Below are 22,666 nucleotides of genomic sequence, written 5' to 3'. Positions count from 1 at the left end.
TTTTAATTCGCCCTGAAACTACTGATCAACACTTGCAACTTTCATGATGCTTACTTACAGCACAAGAAAAAACCGTGATAAGTCACTTATGCCACCAAAACTTGAGCAGACCAACCAAAGTCCGACAATTCCATTTTACCGGAAAATATTTCAATTTCATGCATACAGAAAAAAAATCTCAAAGCTTCCGCGTTGCCCCCAGGCCAAGTGGCAACGAACATAGAAGTTGTTACGGTTCAATGGAAAAGCTAGTTAATTTCTTGTAAGAGAAGTTGTTAACGGGAAAAAAACTCTTGTTTCCGATTACAAGACACTTGCCCACCTAGAACTGCAATTTCATGGTTCAGCAGGAATAAACTAGCAAAATTTTCACGCAGCAAAACCATTATACACTTCTCCGCTCCACACTTGTAATGAAAAAAAAATTCTTGTAAACTGCTAAAAAAAACTTTGATTCATCGACTGCCTATTTCTTATTTTCCTTTTCATCTGATCTTAAACCATTACCTTCAATAAATTCATACTTGACTGAATAAAACTTGGTGCTAAGAAACTTTTCAAAAGTGTTCGGAATGCCACATTGTCACAACCAAGGAAAACATCATCGCGAATTTGGACTTGCTGGAACAATTCAAGTCAAATTTTGAAAACGCATGAAAAGATGGATTATATGCAACACGTGGAGATTTACAGTAGTAGTACATCAAATCAAACATACAGATCATCAATTAAACAGAAGTGATATAACATATCAGTCACTACTTGCGAATCGAGACGGAGTTTTTTTTTTGAATTTGTTGTTTAAATTAACTGAACATAAATTGAGTTTACTTCTTAATTTCTTCTGCTGAAGTGACTGCACTCTCTGTCTGTTCTTCTTTGGGCTCTAGGTCCTCCAATTTTTTGTTGATTAGCTTCGCGGTACTCTCCAGGGTGAATGCGTTGTCCTTCATCAGTCGTTTGAGGGATTCTAAAATGAGAAAAATGAAACTTCTACAATTAAGTACTGAATAAAATTTAGAAACCCGCGAAGAAACTGACCAGCGTTCTTCATTGAAAAATCAGTACAAATCTTTAGTACATAAAAATATGCGGTTATACATCACCCATACGTTTTTTGGCCTGAACGTGCTAAATAACAGTGAAATACTTACCATAAATACCCGTGCATTAAGAATTTTCTTGGCAAATATCGGAAAGTTATGATATAATTGTGCTAGTGAAACTTAATTGTGAATATGTGTACCTTGTGTCCTGGATAGGTGGGCGTTCGAATTGGCTGTTTGGGAGAGGGTGGTCTTCGTCTCCCCTAACTTCTTCCTCAGATTCTCACACTCCATCGCCTCAATGTCAAACTTGTTCTTCAGGGCAGCTGCAAACAAACAAGGATACCTCACTTTCAAAAAAAAAAATTAACGCCCTGAGCCATCAAAACATGCACTTTGTGCGGCTCATACTCCCTATTTTTGCCCACTTAGATTCTTTATTCATTGGTCTGATTTGCCCAATGGATTTAGCGTAATCATAAACTATATTATCCTATCACGAAGCAGTGCTGAAAAAAGTTGTACTTTTACTAACAACTGCTTAGGAAAAACTGGACAATTATCTGGGAGCTTTTTACCACTGGTCTTTTAAATGTGTTGCCAAAATCAAATGAAATATTTGAAAAGCGAGACGGATCTGTGCGCTCAATGATTGTTCATTCAGACAACTCCAGATGAAATAGGTTATTGTGATGTCACTGCTTGAAAACAAATAACATTGTTCTGTGTTATATTACTCACTGTTGTCTTTCTCCAAGTCCAGCACTCTGGAATTGAGCACATCATTCTCACTCTGCAACACATCCGCCTGGCCCATCACATTCCTCAAGTTCACCGTGGTGCCCTGGAACTGCACAAAGTCTCCACTCACAGACGCCGAGGAGCCAGCGGATGGGGAGGCATGGTCACTTTTGTACTCTGAGGTGTTACCTGAAGAAACAATTCGCTAAACCACTTTCTTCAGTTAAACAACAACCCGGCCTAACCAGTGGGCTAATTATTTGAGCTTAACTTAACTAAGCTATGGGTTACTTACAACACCTGACATTTCAAATTGTAGCGCAATAGCAACTTCAAACCCAACCATATGACTACAAAGAAAGTCTTGAATGCTTGACAATTTTTTGATAAAAATTAGTTCAATTTGAGAAAACTGAATCAATAGATAAAAAAATTTACAGTTTTGCTGTTCGATGGCGGAGTTTGCCTTTGAACAAAAGAAAATGAACTGAACTGAAAAAGTAATCCAATCGCGAACAACTTGGTACAATACCCTGAAAAAAATCACACGGCCTAAATGAGTGCGTTCACTTCGTTCACTGGAAATTATAAAAACATAGCCAATCGATAACTGGAAAAGAATAACCAACGCAAGTAAACATAAAAAACAAAGACAATCGAAGATTGGAAAAGAGTAATGAACGCAAGTAAACATAAAAAAAACACTGACTTTGTTGAAAAAATATTTAATACTTTTTAATTTGTGACATGCTAAGTTAGTGTCCTTGCCTTTATTTTATTACATTCCAAATTGTTATATACAAAATTGAGTTCCGCTGGGAAATCGGAAAATTAAACTCCACTTTCGAAATTAGAAATCGTCTTCTTCTAGAAATTAGAAATCGAACAGCAAAACTGATAGATGCCCTTTGAACTCTAAGAAATTCTAGAACAAATTATGACTGGAGCTTTTTTGATAACATGAACCCAACTTGAAAAAAAAGGAGTTTTTATTCCGCTGGAAGTCTAAAAATTAAATTCCACTTTCGCGCCATTTCCACGTTCGTATTTGGTCAGTGCTATTTACGTAATTTTCAGCAGATCAATTTCATTTGAACTCAAAAAGTGCGTATATACCCAAATGTATGAATGCACATCTGTAATTATTAGAGACTTTTAAGACTTTTCCTGAAAAAAAAAAAAAAAATCAGCAAGACCTATATTAGAGTCGTCACTACGTTCACTACTCTTAATCAGTTTTTGTTATTTCTTACCAAGTGGATTGTCGGTGTAATACTTGAACGCGTAGCTCGCTCCTTCTTCCACTTTCTCGTCAGTCAAGTCCTGGTAGTTGACCATGTCCAATTTAGCCACCTTACCAACCAAGTACTTCAGCTGGGCCTTGCTCAGACCCAATCCCAGAGCATCCAGACACTCTTCCAGATCTCTCTGTTTAATATATCCAGAGAAGGATCGATCGAAGAATGAGAAAGCCAGAAGTAACTGTGGGTAGACAGTTTTGGACACCATTTTCTTTTTAACAACTACACTTATGTCCTCTTCCTTTACTTTATCATCACTCTCCTTTTTCACAGACTCCTCCTTCTCCTTTTTGGATCCCGAAATCTTCTTGTTCTCGACTTTGTCGCCATCGTCAACTGCAGTGGCTTCCGCATCACTCTTCAGTCGCTTGTTGCTTGGAGGCCCAGTATTGTCAATTTCGTCGTCTTTTTCTTTGTCCTCTTCTGATTTCGCCACTGTGTCCTCATTTTTCTCTTCGCCATTTTCTGCTTTCACTTCCGCGGCAGTGTCCTGAGAATGAAATTCTCGATTAACTGTTTGTCCTCTTTAGTATTAATACACAATTCATATTTGCTTCGAATAGAATTAATTGAATCCTACAAATTAACACATTGTGGAGAATAGACTATTGAGCAGTGTATAAATTCAGGCCACTAAAGTATTTATTCATAACTCGAATATCATAGTGTTTGTCCGTTTTTTAAGATTGTCTGTCTATTCTCAGTTAATTTGGTTTCTACAACTGCTAGCTAATTTGAATGAATCTTTTCAGTGTCCACTAACCATAGACTCTTCAATGTCGCCGTCCGCTTCCTCTTTTTCTTTCTCTTCCTTTTCTGCTTTTTCGCCTTCTTCTTTAGCCTTCCTCTCCGCCTCGATTCTTTCCTCTTCCTCTTTCTTCAGTCTAGCTTCCTGAAACATAACCAAATATTTGCTCAGGTCATCAAAAATAACGATTTATGTTAACGAGCGCAATATTTCTCTTTAAAGTTTCGATATCTTCAAGCTCTAACTTTCTGCATAAACAGGATAGCAAAAAATAGCAACATAACCAACCGTATGTCAGCAATGGCAGTAGTAAAAATTGACATTTAGAGTTGAAGAAAAAATACATTACGTTTAAGCTCTTGCAATTTTAAGAGTCATTCATGACTGAAAACTAATACAATTAGAAAACACTGGGTCAAACGATATTTTCTTATTCAATTAAGCTCCACTTTCAAAACTTAAGTCAATGAAGTTGAGCGTTCAATATTTGAATTGAAAAAAGTCAAACTTCAAAAAAAAATCAAATTGAAGCGTGAACAAGTTTAATAAGTTTTTCCTGAAACCAAAAAAAGCACACGACCTAAAAAAGCGACTTCACTTTGTTAGCTGACACTTAACCAGGCTAGCTAAAGGTTAATGAACTTAGACACGTGTTCCCACTTAATTCTCTGAAACATCAGGTATATTCAGCAGACAAGGTTAACAAACTCAAGGAAGCCAAAATGAAGCACTTATTATAAAGTTCAAATGGCTGTTCAAAACTTAGACAAAAACTGTTTTGAAAAGATAACGAAGAGTTTCAATGAACACAATGAAACAGAAAAGAAAAACTGACTTGTGGGTTGAGAAAACTTCAACTGTCAAATTTCGAAGCAAAAAAAGAGATGGCCTTACAGCTCTTTGAATTTCCAGATCAATTTATGATTTACACAGAGGCAAACTGCGCTTCGCGAACACAAGCGAGAAAGCTGCAAAGATACCGGAACTTTAAAATGCACAAAAACTCAATTTTGTATATGACAATTTGGAATGTAATAAAATAAAGGCAAGGACACTAACTTTGCATGTCACAAATTAAAATGTATTAAACTAAATTGAGTATAAATTATGCATTTCGAATAGCTCGCAAAGTATATCGAGTTGGAAAATTTCCGAAATAGGGTTTTTATTATTATACTATTGTATGAAACAAATAGCTTTTCCGGTTCAATTGAGTAATTCAAAAAGCATTAATTGTGTTAAGTTAGTACTAATCAGATGTCAAAGCGCATGTTAATGTACTGGTAAGGCAGCATACAAACTCAAAAGTGCCACCAAAAGTAAGCACTTTTATTTGCGACTTAAGTTGGTTAAAAAGTTGCATCGTACTATCACACTATGCTACGCTCGTGTAATTAGGCTTTTTTTGACGAAACAAATCAAATTTGAGAAAACTGTTCCATAAGTAAAATTGCTATTTCGCAGGGAAATCTGAAGATTAAATTCCACTTTCGTAAATAGACATCAATCACGTTTTTCGCGACCTGTACACTTTTGCTGCTCGATAGTGAATTTGCCTTCCTTTTTTTTTTACAAATGAAATGAACTGAGTTTAAATGAATTCAAAAGTCAAACCGCTAAAAAGTGAACTTGAGCCTGTACAAATTTTAAGACTTTTCCTGAAAAAAATCACGACTTGTATAAAAATCTGAACTACGTTCAACGGCTCTAAAGTAACAGGATGGTTAATTGAGGCATGACTATTCGACCGAATCTAGATTTGACTAATTAATTAGCTTCATACAGTTTCATTTCTTTATTTAAGTCGAATAGCATGTATAAAAAAAATTTGACTTCAATTTTCACTACTTTGGGCGCTTTTCCGATTCTAGACTCGCTTTTGACATCACAAAATTTTCATAAGTTTTTGAGATTGGTAGAAAACATAACAAACAGACATTTTGAAAACATAACCAACAGACAGTTAGAAAAGAGTCAATGAACGCAAGGAAACAAAAAAACATATATCCCTTAGAACTATTTCAAAGTAAAAAACATATGGCCGCAAAGCTACTTGAACTTCAAGAACATTTTATGACTGACAATTATGATTGATAGAAATAACCTAATTTAAGAAAACTGGATCAATGAGCAACTCTTTGATTTCAAATCATATCGTTCACATTTTTTCCGCCATTTCCATTTTCGTAATTGAAGAGCAAAATCCACCTGATGAATTTGAATTGAATTCAAGAAACGCACATATACCTAAGTGCATTCATAAATGCATTAAAATTTATGTATGAATTCACTTCTGTAGTAGTTCTTCTAAAAAATTTTCCTGAATTGACTCTGATGGACTCTTAAAAAGAGAATGGATGGATACAAGGAAAACGAAAAAAAAAATTTTCTGAAGGTTTTCAACTTTCAAAGTAAAATTTCTGAACACTCACAGAAAAATCTTACAGCTATTTCATTTTTGTGTTTGACACATTCTGATAAAAAACTAACCCAATTTGATAAATTGGATCAACATGCAACTTTTCCAGTCGGTAAAACATTAAAACTTAATCGATTGTTGAAACAGGAAATAATTCACACATTTTTTTGGGGAGTGTATTTTTTATTCTCGTCGGCAAACGATAATAAACATACAATTTAAATAATAAAAACAGAGGCGAAGCTGTGCTTCGCAAACACAAGCGAGGAAAATGCAAAAGAGCTCAAAACAGGCAAAACAAACTAAATAAGGAGAAGATTAAAAAACACCTTGAAAAAAGTTAGTTGAGATTAGGAGATTACGTTCTCACAACTGCTCCCCAACTCTTGTACTTTTACTAATACTAGCCACCACTAAAGCAGCTACAGTTTCTATCAAATTGCCAATGTTATGCAGCACAAATTCGACTAAAAAAGAATTGAAACGGTCGCTTGGAAGTAAACTAGTGGCCCAGCTAATGCTGGATCCACCTGTTCTAATACCTTTATTCATATATTGTACTGATACGGAAATGCATCATTTTCAAAATTTTAAAACAATGGACTTTACAGGAGAAACTACTACTCGCTCTTTTAATTGATGTCTTCATCTCAGATTTTGCTGGGTAGCTTTCGAAAAAAAGTGACAAAAGATTCCAAAAATTGATCAAAAATTTGACGTTTACTAAATTCATAAACTTTTCTCTACTAAAGCATTGGAATAGCCTCTGCTTTCCACACCGTGATTTTTAGATTGAAGGAACAAATTTTAAGAGTTTTTCCTGAAAAAACAACAAACAAATCACCAATACCTATATAAGAGTACCCACTACGTTAATTACTCAAAATCAAAGTGGAAACAAAATTTAGACTTTTTGCAGAAAAAAAAAGAAATCGACCTAATAAAGTAATTTTTAATCCGTTCATGAATCCTTTTTAAGAAAAAAAAAGGCAACCACCTCCTGCTTGCGTGCCCTTTCAGCAGCCTCTTTGACCTCCTGCTCCTTCCTGGCGATCTCCGCCTTCTTCTTGATCACTTCTGGATCGGGTGCATGTTCCAGAGCCCTGTAGATTTCGTAACAAAAGTCACGCTGCAACATCTCATACAGACACTCCGCGAACACCTCCAGCTAAAACCAAACAAGACCAACTTGTAAATACCCAAAACCAAGTTATTTTATAACCCTTCAACTAATTATCTAGCCAAAATCGGTGGGAAAAATGGGATTCATAATCAGCAAAATGGCGAATATAAAATCTCAAAATCCAACTTAAACGGAAACAACATATTTCATATATCTACAGAGAGGCGTTGCTGCAATTCGCAAACAGGGAAGAACAAAAAAGGCAAAAAAAGTGCAAAAACATAAGCTGTGAAAATTAAACTTTTGCTATGCACCGGAATCGAGTCTCTGAATAGATGAAAACTTCTTATTCCGATGTAATCAAGTTTTGCAAACTTTTAGTCTTGCTTCTCACAGCGATCAGAACATATACCTCAACTTGAATATATTAATATGGACAAAAACATCCACTTAAAACATGAGAAAAAATAATTGAGCAATGGCAAAAAATGAAAGAAAAGACAGAAGTATGCCTTTAAAGAAGTTCAACTTGAAAAAGTAATAGGCACGGAACAATATAATTGATTGCAGAAGTAGCGCTTACGCGTTGAGCATTATGGGTAAATCCAGAACTCGGCATTTAGTTAACAAAAACTTGAAGATTTTTAAAAAAATTCCATTTGAGCTGAGAGCGTCAATGTCTTCAAAACTTTTATGAAAAGGCACTCGCAAGCTTGCTTGAGTGATCATACAACAATTTTCGTTGCGTTTCATACAATCTTTAATTGAAATTTAATCAATATTCAACATTTAAATTTCAGAGAAAAATAAATCACGTTAGAGCGTTCTACTTGCCTTTTAACTTCAAGTGCTAGAGCCGTTTTAACGTAAGAGCCATTCAATAGTAAAATTTTCTTTTCGAAATTAACTTAATAAATCAAAAGCCAAATTTTCCCTCCTCGCGAATTGATTTGTCTTGCCCTCCGCATTGAACTTAATAATTGGATCAATAGCTAAATTTTTTATTTGCCTTCCTTTCGAATTGATTTTGCCTTACTTTCAAATGGAACTTTGAATAAATCAAGTCAAACTCCAAAAATTTGTATTTTAACTGCAACAACTAACTGCTTACGGAAATTACGCACAAAAAATCAACACATATTAGTGTTATGATTGCGTTCATTCACACTTGAAACCATAAAAATTTACCCTTATTTGTTGACCTCAAATAAGTCTATCATTTTGTGATTCTCCCAATTTCCAACAATCTTATCTACTAGCAAATTTTACACTGTTTTTTCACAATGCTAACCGTGAAGGCGTCCTCCTTAGACTCTGCGTAGACCTTGTCCAGTAGGGAGCTGTATGATACACTCTTCAATTTGGCGCCTCCCGACTCCTTGTCGCTCTCTCCTTCGACACCTGTCGTCTTTGGGGGATGCACTATCAGATGGGGCTTCTCCGGCAGCTGGTACATCTTCCTGATCTGCTCCTGTTTGTGTTTCCTCTCTCGCTCTTTTCGCTCCTCTTCCTCCTTTTCTTTTCTTTCCTGCAAACAGCGCCGAAATTTCACACTCTTTAGCCATACTTAAATTAAGTGCATAGAAAACTTTCAAGCAAACGATTCGACCAGAATGAGACTCTGTTCAAACAATTTTTGGCGTGTAATAAGTTTCTGTACCAGGAATTCATTTTACAGGAAAAATATTATGTCCCTAAAAGCAAAGTGAAGCAGAGTGCTCAAACTGTGGACAATAAGGAAATTCAAAAAAATCATTTTTGAAATAAGAAGGCATTCACATTTTCCGAGACTGTTTCACTTTTTCTGATCGATAGTGGAGTTTGTCGTTCTTTTAACAAAGATCAGAATTCAAACCATGATAAATCAAATTAGAACGTGAACAAATTTTTAACTGAAAAAAAATCAAGCTATATCACTTCGTTATTTTACACTTAATACACAGAGGCGAAGCTGAGCTTCGCACCACTTGCGATACAAATATGAATACAGAAGAGAAGCTGCGCTAGGCTCTTTTCCAGTGTTCCCTTTGATTTTTTCTGAAATTCAAAATATGAGTCTTTATAAAAAATTACTTTTCTTGTTATAAACTGCATCAAAACGTGTCAGCGTGAACAGGTGAAAAACTTTTAAAACATTTCTTAAATGCAAAATGCCGAGTGAACAAATTTTAAACAGCTTCATTTTGTAATTTTACGAGGGAGTGGGAAACTGGAAAAGAACCCTGCGCTCCGCAAACACTAGAGAGAACACGACAAAAAGCAACTCTATAAAGTGCAAAAGAAAAAAGTACAAATAAGCCTCGAATCAGTAAAAATTCGAATACGTCTGATTCGAATCAACGACCTAGAGATTATGATTTTCACGAACTAACCATTCAGCCACGGCCGCTTAATCAATGACCAACACTAGCCACAAACTAAGCCGAGAACAGATGATATGCAATTTCCAATGCTGAAGTGAAACTTCTATACAAGTGAACACTTTCAATGAACACTTTTATTTGCGAGTTAGGTTTAAAAAAAGAAGGTTCGTACAAACACACTACCTAAGGCTCGCAAGCTCGCTAGTGTGATGGTTACGATTAAAATCAAACGGAAAAAACTGAAAAAAAAATCAAGAAAAAAACGTTTATGTCAATAAAAAAATGCAACAAAGCCCAAAATATTGGACAAATTGCACAGCTTTCGGAATGATAGAAAGAAAACAAATTTTCAAAAACAAATCATTTCTGCGGAACTAAGTCGATAAAAATAAGCAGACCGACAAGAATCTAAATTAGCCGAAAATTTTCTATTTGCAAAAAAAACAGGTCTCGAGTGGAATCGAACTCGCGGGCTTTGTCGTCTCAACCATAGGGGGTTACAGAAATTCGGAAGAAAGCTGAATCTTCAAAAAGTCAGGCTACGGGAAGTAAGCCGACAAAAATAAACAGACGGAAAACAGCCCAAAAACTCTAGTATGCGACAAAAAAACAGGTCTTAGCGTCTCAAGCAGTTGTCTCACCTTTACGCCAGATACTCCGGATGGCTAATTGTATTTGAATTGATAATTACCACTAGGCTGATATACTTAAGTCGAAACTTTTAAAGCCGATAAAAAAATTTAAAAATTTGACAAATTGAGTTGGGAAAGTTACAATCATTGTAAAAAACAAATTACCATTCGGCCAGATTGTTAAATGCTAAAACAAAGCGACTACAAAGAAAATTGATTATAGCAAAAAAAAAGATTCTTAGATGTGGTAACTAATGTGGTAACATATAATGGGCCGAAATTTTTTTTTGAACCAGAATATTTACCATTTGAAAAAAAAACAGGTCCTAGTCAGATTCGAACCCAAAAAATTTGCCGTCTCAATACCTTTGCCGTGAATGAGACACTTAGAAATTTGAATTCATCATGAAGCAAGGTTCCACGAGTCCAGATGAGTCCTGTGAACAAATTTATTTACGGGAAAAAAGTCTAGTACCCGATTGCAAAACCCTTGCTTATCGCAAGGGTAACTAGGCACTACAGAAGCTTTAAAATTATCTTGATTAACAACTACATGCCATGCGATCACAACATCATGACACGTTGGTAGCAGACCAGTGATTCCGGTGAAAGAGCTTTCGAAAAAGGGCCTATTACCGTAATACATCGCCCATAGCAAACCGTGCACTTTATCTTACCTTTTCCAGTCGGTCCGCTTCCTTCTTGGCCCTCGCTCTCTCCGCCTCCTCTCTTTCCTTCCTCTCCTTCTCCTCTCTGATCTCATTGGCCAGTCTCTCAGCCTCCTCCTTCTGTCTATCCTCCTCTTCCTTCAGGAACTCAGACACTCCCTTCTCCTTCCCACCACTCTTATCACTATCCTTTTCTGCGTCTTCTTTACTGCCCCTCTTCTTCTCCAAGTCGGCGTCTTCTCCCTTTTCACTCACATCCAACATTTCTGTCTCGTCTGCTAAAAACAAATCGAATTCAATAGTCTTTAAACGTATATTACTTAAGCGAAGATAAATAAGCGAAGAGTTTTAGATAAGCTAAGAGTCCGCGCCGAAAAACGGAACCAAATTTTTCACGCAAATTTGTTTTTAAGAAAAGCCTACGTTGCAACTTTTAAGGCACAATACTCTTTATAAAGTTTTGATAGAACTCGGAAAATCATTTTCGTCGACCTTAAAAATGATCAACAAAACTTTCGATAAATATAATGCAATATTTTCAAGAAAATCCTTTAGCCGCCCCTGATTTAACGCCTAACTTACGTTGCAATGTCACTTCTTCATACGCAGTCGCATCTTCCATGTTTTGGTCGGACACATCCTGAATAGGAACTGCTTCCTCACTCTCAGCTCCTCCCGCTTTGATGACCTCATCCGAAGCTTTCGGCTCAATTGACGCTTCTTCTGATTGCACTTCCTGATCCATATTCTCCTCTCCATTCTCTTTTTCCGCTTCTGCTGGGGTCACTGTGGTATTGTTGGATGTCGCTTTTGGTTTGGACTCATCCTCGCCCGCAATTGCTTCTTCTAGACGCTGCACCAGAGCATTCTTTAGTCCTTTTGTGTCCAGACCTCGAGATGCCAACTCTGATTTCAACTCGGCAACCTTAACCAACAGTACTACTCAAACTTTAACTATTTTACAATCAACACATCAATATCTGTTATACACAGAGACGAAGTTGCACTTCGCATACACAAGCAAAAATATGACCGATAACACTACCGGGAAAAACTGAATGAGTAAAACTTTGAGTCTACAAAATTTCTTAAGTGACGCACGCCAAGTATGACGCATTAGCAGTACAAGTCAATTTGAAAACAAAAAAAACTTACCAATTAACATGACTCAATTTATATGCGAGTTAAGTTGGTGGACTATAATAAATTTGTTTCCAGTTGTGCAAAAATCCAGCAAAATAGATAATTTATCATTGAATGAGCACCAACTTGAGCAAGCGCAGAAGGTAATTCAACCTATAAAATTACCTATATATTCAGTCTATAAAATATATAGAATAAACAAGACTGCTCGTATCAGGGCGAAGGCCTGAATGTTGCGACTGCCTTTTAAGGCATATGAAGCAGTAATGACATGAAAAAATTAAATGTAAAAAAAAAGAAAATAAAATGCAAAAAATTTTGTTTAAAAAATTTGAGATTTTTTTGTGAAAATCATCCCCCCACACGCCAAGTACAAAGTGATAAATTTCGCTTCTAGTAACAAATAAATTATGGCAAATAAGCTTCCTTCAAGCAATTTGAAACGATTTCTATGACGGATTAAATCTCCGCTTACGCGTTAATAGCGCGAAATATATAGCGCGTTTATTGTCCCAGATTGGCAATTTTTAAACCCCCATATCTTTCCAAATTTAAGCTCAGGACAACAATACTCTTAAGAAATACGGAGCAGAAATATTCCGTTACTTTCGTTACGAAAGTCGGAACAATAATAGTCTGTGTTAAAATCATTAGCATTGGCAGTACTTAGTAGCTGGTTATTGATCAAAATGAACACATTTTATCGCAACAATATTTGCGACTTAGGTTGGAAAAAAAAGATAGTTCATACTATAACACAAGCATTGGTTGTGTAATCACAGTTGAGTGAACAAAAACTTCTGATTTAATGTGAAGGTTGAATTTCTGCTCGTCACTTACTTTCATGCTTGTGGGAGTCAGGGGAGTCTTTGTTCCGACATCGCCATCTTTTCCCTAGAAACAAGTTTCATACTCAGCGCGACATGAACAAATAACCGCATTAAGGATTAGTACAGCTAACCGAAATCAAAATAATTTTCACAAAGCTCAACATTGCACCTCAGTTGAACCTAAACCTATATAGCGTCAAATGTCCTCAAACACTTCGGACGCTATTGCATGTCACCTAAACCTAAAACTGTTTTGTTCGGTCAAGTAATCATCAAGAATAATGTTTAGATGCCTTTTGCGGAGATGTTTCATTTTGAGGAGTGGAATGTTCCACTTGGGATGCTGTTACATCATCGACAACTTCCGAATCTTCAGCGGAAGATTCCATAACTTTATCGAAAATCTTTTCTGCGGCCGAGTCTGCTTCGGTAGGCTGAACTGTCGCTGGCGGCGGCGGTGGTTCTAACTCAAGTGCTTTGCTTTCTCCGAACTGCTTGTACGTTTCCTTTATTTCTTCCCATTCGCTCTCGCTTGGCATTAGGTTCCAGATATCTGGCACGAAGATAACTCGGCGCTGTAGCGTGTCAGGTTCATCTTTTAACTTATCGCCAGGCTTGACAAAGAATAGTTCCGCAATTGTATACCTGTAGCAATAGGGCGTGTCATTATATCAATCGTACATTTAGCAACACAAGTAACAATAATAACATCAGTAACAAAAAATATTCGGGATCCGCCGAGCAAAATAAATACTTTCCTATGGTAGTAAATGTGGTATGGAATCACGATTGACATCTTGTGGCCTGGACCTCTTAATGCGTAATTTTGAGAGTAACTATTGAGAATCGGACTTAAAAACCAAATCAAAGCCTTGTCCTCCTATCAACAACGTCATTAGTTGCCAGTGAAAATTTCGAAGCTGCCTGAGTTATGTGACAGGCAAGTGGTTCAATTTCACTGAAAAGTGATTAGAACTGACAATCACCGGAAAATATTCTTGAGGTCTAACTAGTTTTCAGTTTGACGCTATTTGTTAATGAGGGACTCACCAATTCGCGCATCTCGACAAGTCGATGCCTGCCTTAGTCTTCGCCACTCTGATAGCCGTGTTGATCAGCACTGCCGGATTGCCCTTGGGATCTTCTCCGTCCACAGAGGGGGACCACTCTCCTCCCACGAGTTCCAAGTCTTTGTTGGCTGAAGACACGCAAACAACTCAACCGCAATCATACACTATTGAACAATTTACAGATGCAACACTTTGACAAAAAGTCAAAAATTTCCTCGCTCGTCAGCTCATAATCAACAAACTTAAAGGTGATGCGCTGATAGGCTAATTTATTTAGAATATTCAGAGATTTATGAAGTTTCATGCCTTGCCAAGAAAAAGTCAATTTGTTTAGCTTTCAAACTCACATTTCTGTCCCATTAAGAATGACACCACTTTAGTCATGTGTTGCATGTTGTCTGAGGAATTTCCCGACATCCTGCAGCAGTTAGCGTACAGATCATCCAAAGACTGGGATCCCATCAACATGACGGACACGAACACCTCTGAATTGCAGTCTTCGGGAATCTTTGCAACCTCGTTCATTCCACTAGGATTTTCCGCCGATGGATCCATAATGTGATATCGAACTAAATGTCCGAGTCCCATACTCTTTTTACCCATCGGGAATGTTTGCTGGTATGAGAACTTAAGATGCGCAAAATTAGAGGGGACTGAAATTCCTTCGAATCTTCGTCGCATTTCAGTGAAGTCAACACCATCGCTGAAAATTAAATGTAAATCGAAATCCCAATGATATCAATTCATCTAGGTCGAAGTGTCGTTTACATGAGACGCATATCCAAAAAACCAAAAATTGGAAAAGTGCGTCAATGAATTCAGAGAAACCAAAAAAAAACATCATTTTTGAGTCATTTTCGAACATTTCTCAATTTCAGAATCTTTGTGATTGATACTATTCAAAACTTGACTCAATTTGAGAAAACTTGACCAATACAAGCAACTTCATTATACCACTGGAAAACCTTAAATTTAAAATCCACTCTAAAAACTAAAGGTCATTCGCGTTTCTTCGCGCCGTTTCCACTTCTGTAATTGGGGAGCGTAATGAGCGTAACTGACGAACCAAATTTGAGCATGAACAACTATGCGGACGCGACCTAAATCAGTGTCTTCACCTTATTTATTGATTCTTGAAAAGGCCTCTAGCAATTATCATTTAAGTAGGCAGTCGATTAGTAACAAACGTTACTTACACGTTCAGAGCAAACCGAGGAGGCTTCACACTGTATCTCAAACTGACACGTTTGAAACTGTCGCCCGTAGTTCTTTCTCGCGAGCTTCGATCTCGATGACTTGATGAAACGCTACCGTCCCTGGACTTGACTGAATGATATCGACTAGTCGACTTCGCATCCGACCTACTCCGACTGCGTTTTCGTGACTGGTATCCACTACTGCGGACATACTCAACTGAAGGCTCTCGCTGAGGAGATCGAGATCTTGCTGCAGGTCTCGCCTGTCTTATAGACTTATCATAATCGTCTCGAGTTGATACCTTTTCCGTGGAATAATCCTTGCTACGTTTATCCTCACGATCGTATCGATAGCTTCTCGAATCAGCTGCTGCGCCACCTCGAATATTGCTTCTGGCGTCCTGGCGCCCACTGCTGAAATCGTAAGTGGCATCTCGTCTACCACCTCCAGAACTTCGGCTGTCGTAACCACTACTGCTCACATTTCGGTAAGAACTGCCCGAGTAGGCTGATGCGTAAATGATAAAATAAATTGATTTAATTATTTGCATCTTTAAGAATTAGATCCTATTATGCAATTACTCACATTTTTCGGGGGATACGTCATACCGAGAAGACCCTCCATACCGCGAACTCTTCGAGTAATCTGTAAATAATTAAACCTTCTGCTATTTGAGCCTGAACAAATTTCAAGACTTTTCCGTAAAAAAACAACAAAAAATAATCGCGACCTACATAAGAGCGAACAAAATAGGGGGCCTAGGAAATTAGACGAAAAGCAAATTAGGGGATGGTTCTCATGCTTGAAGGACCGAATGCTTGAAAAGTTTCAACCAATCAAAATCGCTAAGCGTTCCTATAGGCTAAATGCCTTTCTCACAAAATCGAAGTCAATATTAACAGAAAATGTTTTAAATCAGTGGAAAATAATCAAAAATATTACAAATTGCGGGCTACAACCGCAATACTATTCCGATAAACATCAAGATTTATTAGTTCAAGTTCATAAGAATTTTTCAGTCTTGAAAAGTCATCTGCTTATTATGTAATCGGTCAGTATTAACACTAATCGCCTGGATCTATTTTCTTACTTTGAGATTTTCACGATTTTCTTTGAGATTTTGAATACTCAATTCTGATTGGCTGAAAGTAAGCTTAAATAAATTTCAAGCATTCAGTCCTTCAAGCATGAGGGACGCCACCAATAAATTAGACGTGACCAACAAAAACGAATTTAGACGTCGATGCAAAATTACAAATATGGGAAATTAGACGTAACTGTATTGTTCGTGTCTGAAGTTTGTTTACCGACTACAATTAACTTTTGTTCAGCTTTCTTAAATGCACATCGACTTCTCACATGCCGCAATTTTCACATTCCGCATTTTTCACATGCCGCAACTGTATAATTTATGCAATTCAAAAATGTTTTATAATCTTGAAATTAAGATTTTATAAATCAATTGAGATAAATATTTTGATATGTAATGGGATCATATATTATTTTTGTAATTATGAAATTTGTTTTAAGCAATAAAATTTGTTAGCCCTTTGCTTTCCGTCTAAAATGCTAGTTTTGCAAAAACAATTTAACGTATAAATTCGTTTTTGTTGGTCACGTCTTATTTGCTTATCGTCTAATTTCCTAACCCCCACTATTTACGCTCTTCCAATAAACCAACATAACTTAAGCCGAAACCAATTTAGCCGAAAAAATCTTTTAACGCAAAAAGTCATACAAGATCCTAGAAGCTGTAAAAGAAGACATTTTAGATATGGTGTTCTAAAATGGTCAAGATAGCAGAGCCTTCAAGAGCTGTATGTGCGTGGTGCGGAAACATACCAGACTTAGTTGTGGAAAAAAAGAAACATTTTGATGGAGAAGACGTTTGCACAGCAGATAGGTGCGTTGATTTTCAAAAGCAGAAAACTTTCAGTGCGCAAAGAAAAATTAGATTACGCCCAGAGTCGAATACACGGGCTTTGTTTTAGTAGCCAAGCTTGAGCATTACGTTTGGGCTAAATGAGCCGGAAGAGTCATTGGAATTGAATTTAAGGCAGGGTGTCGACTGATTTACTTAACTTTGTTAAGAAAGTTGAAAATAACAAACTATGTTATGTTTTGATAACGCCTCCTAGTCGCAAGCATATAGATTGTCAAGAATATAAGCCAGAAACGACCACATACTTGAATCTCAAGCGGTATTCGTCAAATGCTTTGGTAGACAAACAACTAGCAACTCAAAATTGAATCACAATTATTTTCCCGAAACTTTCGGAATTTTATGCAGCATTACCTTGAATCGATATACAAAAAATTGCTCGAATCAAATGAAAACTAAAACGCTAACAAGCTAGAAACTAAGACCAAGCATACGCCATTCATTTCTACTCCCTCAGCACTTGCTAGAATATTTCATGTAAATGAAAGTAAAATGTAAGATAAGTGAAATAATGGAAAAAAAACTCAATCAAAAAAGCTCAAGAAATAGCATAGCAGCACAACACATAGCATGATAAAATAGCAGAAAAATCCGATTTAAAAATTGGAAATGTCCACAAAAGCTAGATTTACCGAAACTTTCATATCTTTGCAAAGAGAAACAAAAAAAACAAATCACACTATCGCAAAAATGATACAAACCCTGAAACTAACATTTACACAAAGGTGAAGTTGAACTTCGCAAAAAAGCAAGAAAACGGCAAAAATTAGCTCTAAGAGGATCAAACAATGAAAAAAACAAAAAATAAATCTAATGAGAATTCTGCTGTGCCATAAACCAGACACAAAAACATATTGTTGTGATGAAAATATGAAGTGAACTTTAAAGCAAACTAAAAGTCAAACCACAAAAATCAAAATTAAGCGTGAACAAATTTAAGACTTCCCAAAAAACAATCAGCAAGACTTGATTAACTACGTTCAAAACAATAGACGGACAAACATTAAACCAAAAAAAAAACAATTTCGATTTTTTTCCTCTCAAAGCCTTTTTCGTTTCAAGCAGGAACGTTTTCTCTACACCAAATAAGCTGGATAGCTTATTGATTTTGTATATACTATGAAGCAAGTTGAAGCACGTGTAATTTTCACGTGCAAAATTTTGTGAACAAAAATTGCTAAGTATAGCACCTGGTTTCAACACCCTTGCTTATCGCAGTGCTAAATATGAGTGCAAATCATTGGCACAGTTCAAACAGTTGCTTGCTAAACCAAAAACTTTTTAAAGAGTTTTTTCAGTTTTTGCTTGGTTTGTTGTGCGCAGATGGGCAACTTATTTCAAATAACTGGCGCAACTTACTTCAAATAAACTTCAGACACACTTCAAACAAAATAGTTGTGAAACCTCTGACTGAAAACTTATCAAAAACTTCCCGATTTCGAAAAAAATTTCAGCACTCCGAGTTTCTGGACATCGATTTTTCTTCTAAATCACACTTTCCCAATTAAAAATTAATTAATCAAAGTTATCTGAGCAAAATGTTACAAAAAAAAACAACCGACAGTTGGAAAAGTATCAATGAGCAAGGAAAACGAAAAAATGATACTTTTCACTTGTCGAATTTTGAAAAAAAATACATTAATTACCTTAAAGCTTTTTTCTGATGGAAATGTTCTTCATAAACTTGCGAAACTAGAGAAAACTGAGTCAGTGGGTAAATTTTATTTTACGCTTAAAATTCTGAAAATTCTATACCATAAGTGAAGCTAACTCATTCGCGTATTTTCGCACAATTCAATTTCTGTTAATCAGAGCGTATATTGCTTTCCCCTTAGCAGATGTATTGAATCTTGAAAGAAATCAAATTCAAACCGCCAAAAAAAATCAAATTTTTCAAATTATAAAGACTTTTTCCTAAAAACTCTTTCTTCGTTGACACTTCATAAATTGATTTAGCCTACAAGTTAAATCTAGCTCACAAAACACATAAAATACCGACTTGATAGGAAAAACCATAAGACTTGATAGGAAAAACCATAAGAACCATAAAATCACTGCAAACATTAACTCTCACTAAAATTACTACGAAATTTGAATAAAACTGGCGCCTTTTGAAAAATCCTGGCTTTCGTTTCCCTATTTTACTAAAACTCAAAATACTTTTTTTTTCAAATAATTACTATCTTTACGTACAACAACCAGTTTGGCACAGTTTGCTCAAGTCAACTCAATTTTATCAAAAACTAAAAGAGCACTTTAACGATGTCCATTTGAATACACAATTTTCATTTAGATTTCAATTTATTTAAAAAGTTATACTAGGCAAAGAAATATCGCACAGATGGAATTTCAATTTACATCTTGAAAATTCAATTCCCCTTTTGCAACAGTGATTATCTAGAAAAAAATTGGTTTTGTAAAGGACTTTTAGATTTAATATCTGATGAAAATGGGCATCACGATATTTTCATATTGAAAGCCATTTCGAATTCTGCGTCAAGATTAAGTGAGAAAAACATCGCAGGTCGTATATCTTGTACTTTCGAAAAGGAAACCATGCTGGATAAAATCAAAGAAATATAATCTTGGAAGAATAATTACCGGGCTGTGAGGATCTATAGTTCGAGGCAACAGAGCCTGAGCTTCTGCCAAGATGCTCAGTTGGTTGCTGGTGGTATCCACTTCCATTGCTGGATCTCTGCACATTTGAGGAAGCCCCTCTACTTCCAGCATACCCACTGCTACCACCGCCACTACCTGGATAAATTAAATTGGTTAGAGCAGTTCAAACAGGCGAAGCAGAGCTTCACACTACTTAAGATTAAAAAAAATGAATGAAGACCACTACTTTCAGGAGAACCGAAACATAGAAAAGCAAAAATAACGATTAAAACTCTAGCAACTGAATTACCTGCATCATTAGAAAAAATACAAACAGGCGAAGCAAAGCATTTTTTTCGACACCACAAAGCATTACTTGCGATACAACAAATACATAGACAACATTACAAACTAACCGAACAAAATATAAATTAAACCGTAGAAAGGCTGCAACAAAGCCGCCAATTCTTGAGCGGACACTCGTTGCCGAACAAAAAAATTTAACCGTATTTTTCGACTACAAAAAAGTTTAGTCCTCAAAAGATTTAGATGAAACCTTAATGCTCTCAAACTGTCCTTTCGATTGAAACCAGTATCTTAGATTTTTGAGGGCTGTTCTTGAGATGTCACGAAAGATGTCCGTATAGGATGAAAACTGAGGCAAAAAAAATAAAGTCGACCCTCGTCAAGCTGAAAACGAAACAGTAGACATCAAAAATCAATCTATGAATCTTTTAAGCTTTATTTTTACGACCCATCTCTCCTGAAACAGGCAAAATAATTAAGAATTTGCAATTAAAATTACGCACTATAAGTTGAACAGCGATACAATTAAAACTTCATTAAAAGATAATGAATGGAACAAAAAGAAAGCTTTTTGTTTCAAAAACTTAAGCTGAAAATTATATGAAAAAAAGTCCAAAAAGCTCCATCTACAAAAACTTACTACCTTTGTCTTGTACGATGTCCGTGAACAGCCTTAATAAGCATTATCGCAAGGGTAACTATTAGTTCAAGGCAAACCAATGCAATTTGAACAGCAGCCAGTGTAAAATTATTCAAAATAAATGGTGCAAACTTAGTCTTTCCCATTATAGCCCCCTTCTCTACAGTAGTATAATCACTGTGTAAGGGACTATAGTTTTTGTAGCAGGGCTGGTAGCGTCTTGAATGGCAAAGACACGCAAAAAATATTTCACATTAAAGCTTACTGATTTTCCGGGATCTTTTATATATATAAAAAACTATTTTGCAATTTTTTGTTAGAAAAAAACGGCCTAAATTAGTGGAAATTCATTCCGTTCCTACACACTTAAATATCAACTTAACTCAATTCCTTTTCAGTTAATGATTTAATTGACCTTTCCACTCATTGATGTTGGTTCGGAAAAATAACGAAGTTACCTGGTCCCAGTCCTTGCACACTAGTGGCATGCCACTTGAAAGGCAAGACGTCGTTGAACACTGCTTCCACCAGTACCTTATCATTCAGCTGGGGAACTTTCCCTTTCACAACACTAAACAACACACCATGTTATCTCAAGTAGGAAATTCAGCATATTCATAATAAAATGAAGTTTTTGGAGCTTACTCATCAAATCAGTGTAGCAATTAATAGAAAAAAACTGTCTATACATCCGAGAACAATTTTCGCACGTAAAATCCATACAATTTAGAAATTTTTTAAAAAAACTTCTGTTATCAATATTACTTAAACAGCTGAGCAACTGAATGCATAATTACGTGAATTGAAAAAAGACATCTTTATCGATGATGCCAAAAGAATCTTGCAGCTTCGTTACGTGGCCTGTAAAAACACGCGGAGCTGTACTTGTGTTGTAGGCTCCACTACTTCCGCCTTGTGATTGTGATGATCGATTATAATTCTGAGTTGAGCGCCCTCCACCATAGCTCTATAAATCCAATAAATTTTTTCAAGATAATCAGCAAGTTCATAGTTGAGTAATCATATAATTACACTAACGTTTCCGTAATTCGAAGTTTGATGATATCCACCTGAGCCCCCATAATTTGAATACTGGTTTGAGTTCCACATTTTTCTAGAATACGAAAAGCTTACTTTACATATAAGTGAAAAAATGCTTCGCACCAATAGCAAGCATAGCTAGTCAAAAATGACTATTAGAGCTGTTAACTAGCGAAAAGAGAATGAGGCGTCGCCACTTTGTCGAAAAAAAAACAATGTTTGATAGACAGGTGAAGCAGAATTATGCACCACTTGCGTTCCAGATAAATTGAGACGCCATCTCAAATCGAGACGCCATCTCATCTAGAACGACAGTTTCAGCTCGGAGGACCTTCGAATACGTAATCTAAAACTTCAGAGAAAAGTTGACCGTGATTGGAAGTCAGTCGAGACAGCGACTGAGGCGAATAACAATTGACTACATACGATAACATCCTCAACTAAATCGGCGAAAGACATTTGTGAATTTTTTGTTGTTGTTGTTGAGGATTTACAGCTAGCTGAAAGGTACATGGTCCCAGTTGATGTGAATGCAAAACCCACTAAGGACTATGATATACTGTACATCGGTAACAGTCGCCTACTTAAGTCACATATCAGGTTAAGAAAAATAGGCTTATAACCATTGGCTCAAGAGTCAGGGACACTATCTCTTGTGTTTTTCTACCTCAAGCGGTCGGATCCAATTCGGTTCACTTGCGACATGAGACTACAAACCGTGTTACAGCTTGAAAGCTACTACCAAAAAACCACCCCCCTCCCCCACTCTAGAAATAAGAACGCCCCCATGTTCAAGTCAAGTCAAGTTTTTATGACCATTAGGCAGTGCCTCTTGTGGTCATTACGAATGTTTTT

At 36.3% G+C, this 22,666-nt stretch overlaps 1 protein-coding gene across 1 annotated transcript; it reads right to left on the bottom strand.

The window, feature by feature from the left end:
• Positions 1 to 650: 650 nt before the first annotated feature.
• On the bottom strand, positions 651 to 21,885 carry LOC134841228 (cell division cycle and apoptosis regulator protein 1-like). Its single transcript, XM_063857072.1, has 19 exons — positions 21,809 to 21,885; positions 21,568 to 21,737; positions 21,229 to 21,341; positions 19,825 to 19,980; positions 15,867 to 15,926; positions 15,281 to 15,788; positions 14,432 to 14,787; positions 14,065 to 14,212; positions 13,308 to 13,659; positions 13,025 to 13,078; positions 11,624 to 11,966; positions 11,051 to 11,319; positions 8,670 to 8,906; positions 7,253 to 7,423; positions 3,852 to 3,980; positions 3,041 to 3,578; positions 1,788 to 1,976; positions 1,247 to 1,372; positions 651 to 970 (listed from the first exon to the last, which is right to left on the bottom strand). Exons 1-19 carry the CDS (start codon positions 21,878 to 21,880, stop codon positions 828 to 830), a joined length of 4,134 nt encoding a protein of 1,377 aa, XP_063713142.1. The 5' UTR covers positions 21,881 to 21,885; the 3' UTR covers positions 651 to 827.
• Positions 21,886 to 22,666: the final 781 nt, after the last annotated feature.

This window comes from Symsagittifera roscoffensis, chromosome 3 (assembly GCF_963678635.1).
Source record: "Symsagittifera roscoffensis chromosome 3, txSymRosc1.1, whole genome shotgun sequence".
NCBI classification, from domain to species: domain Eukaryota; kingdom Metazoa; phylum Xenacoelomorpha; order Acoela; family Convolutidae; genus Symsagittifera; species Symsagittifera roscoffensis.
Note: the sequence above shows the minus strand (reverse complement) of the source record. Positions and strands in the feature narration are given on the sequence as shown.

What these genes read in the sequence shown, in the direction of transcription:
- LOC134841228 (XM_063857072.1), bottom strand. Translation starts at nt 21,880, where the DNA reads ATGTGGAACTCAAACCAGTATTCAAATTATGGGGGCTCAGGTGGATAT. An exon ending in AAACTTCGAATTACGGAAAC is followed by an intron (nt 21,738 to 21,808) that starts GTTAGTGTAATT and finishes TTGGATTTATAG; the next exon opens with AGCTATGGTGGAGGGCGCTC. An exon ending in CTAAGGAGGACGCCTTCACG is followed by an intron (nt 7,424 to 8,669) that starts GTTAGCATTGTG and finishes GTTTGGTTTTAG; the next exon opens with CTGGAGGTGTTCGCGGAGTG.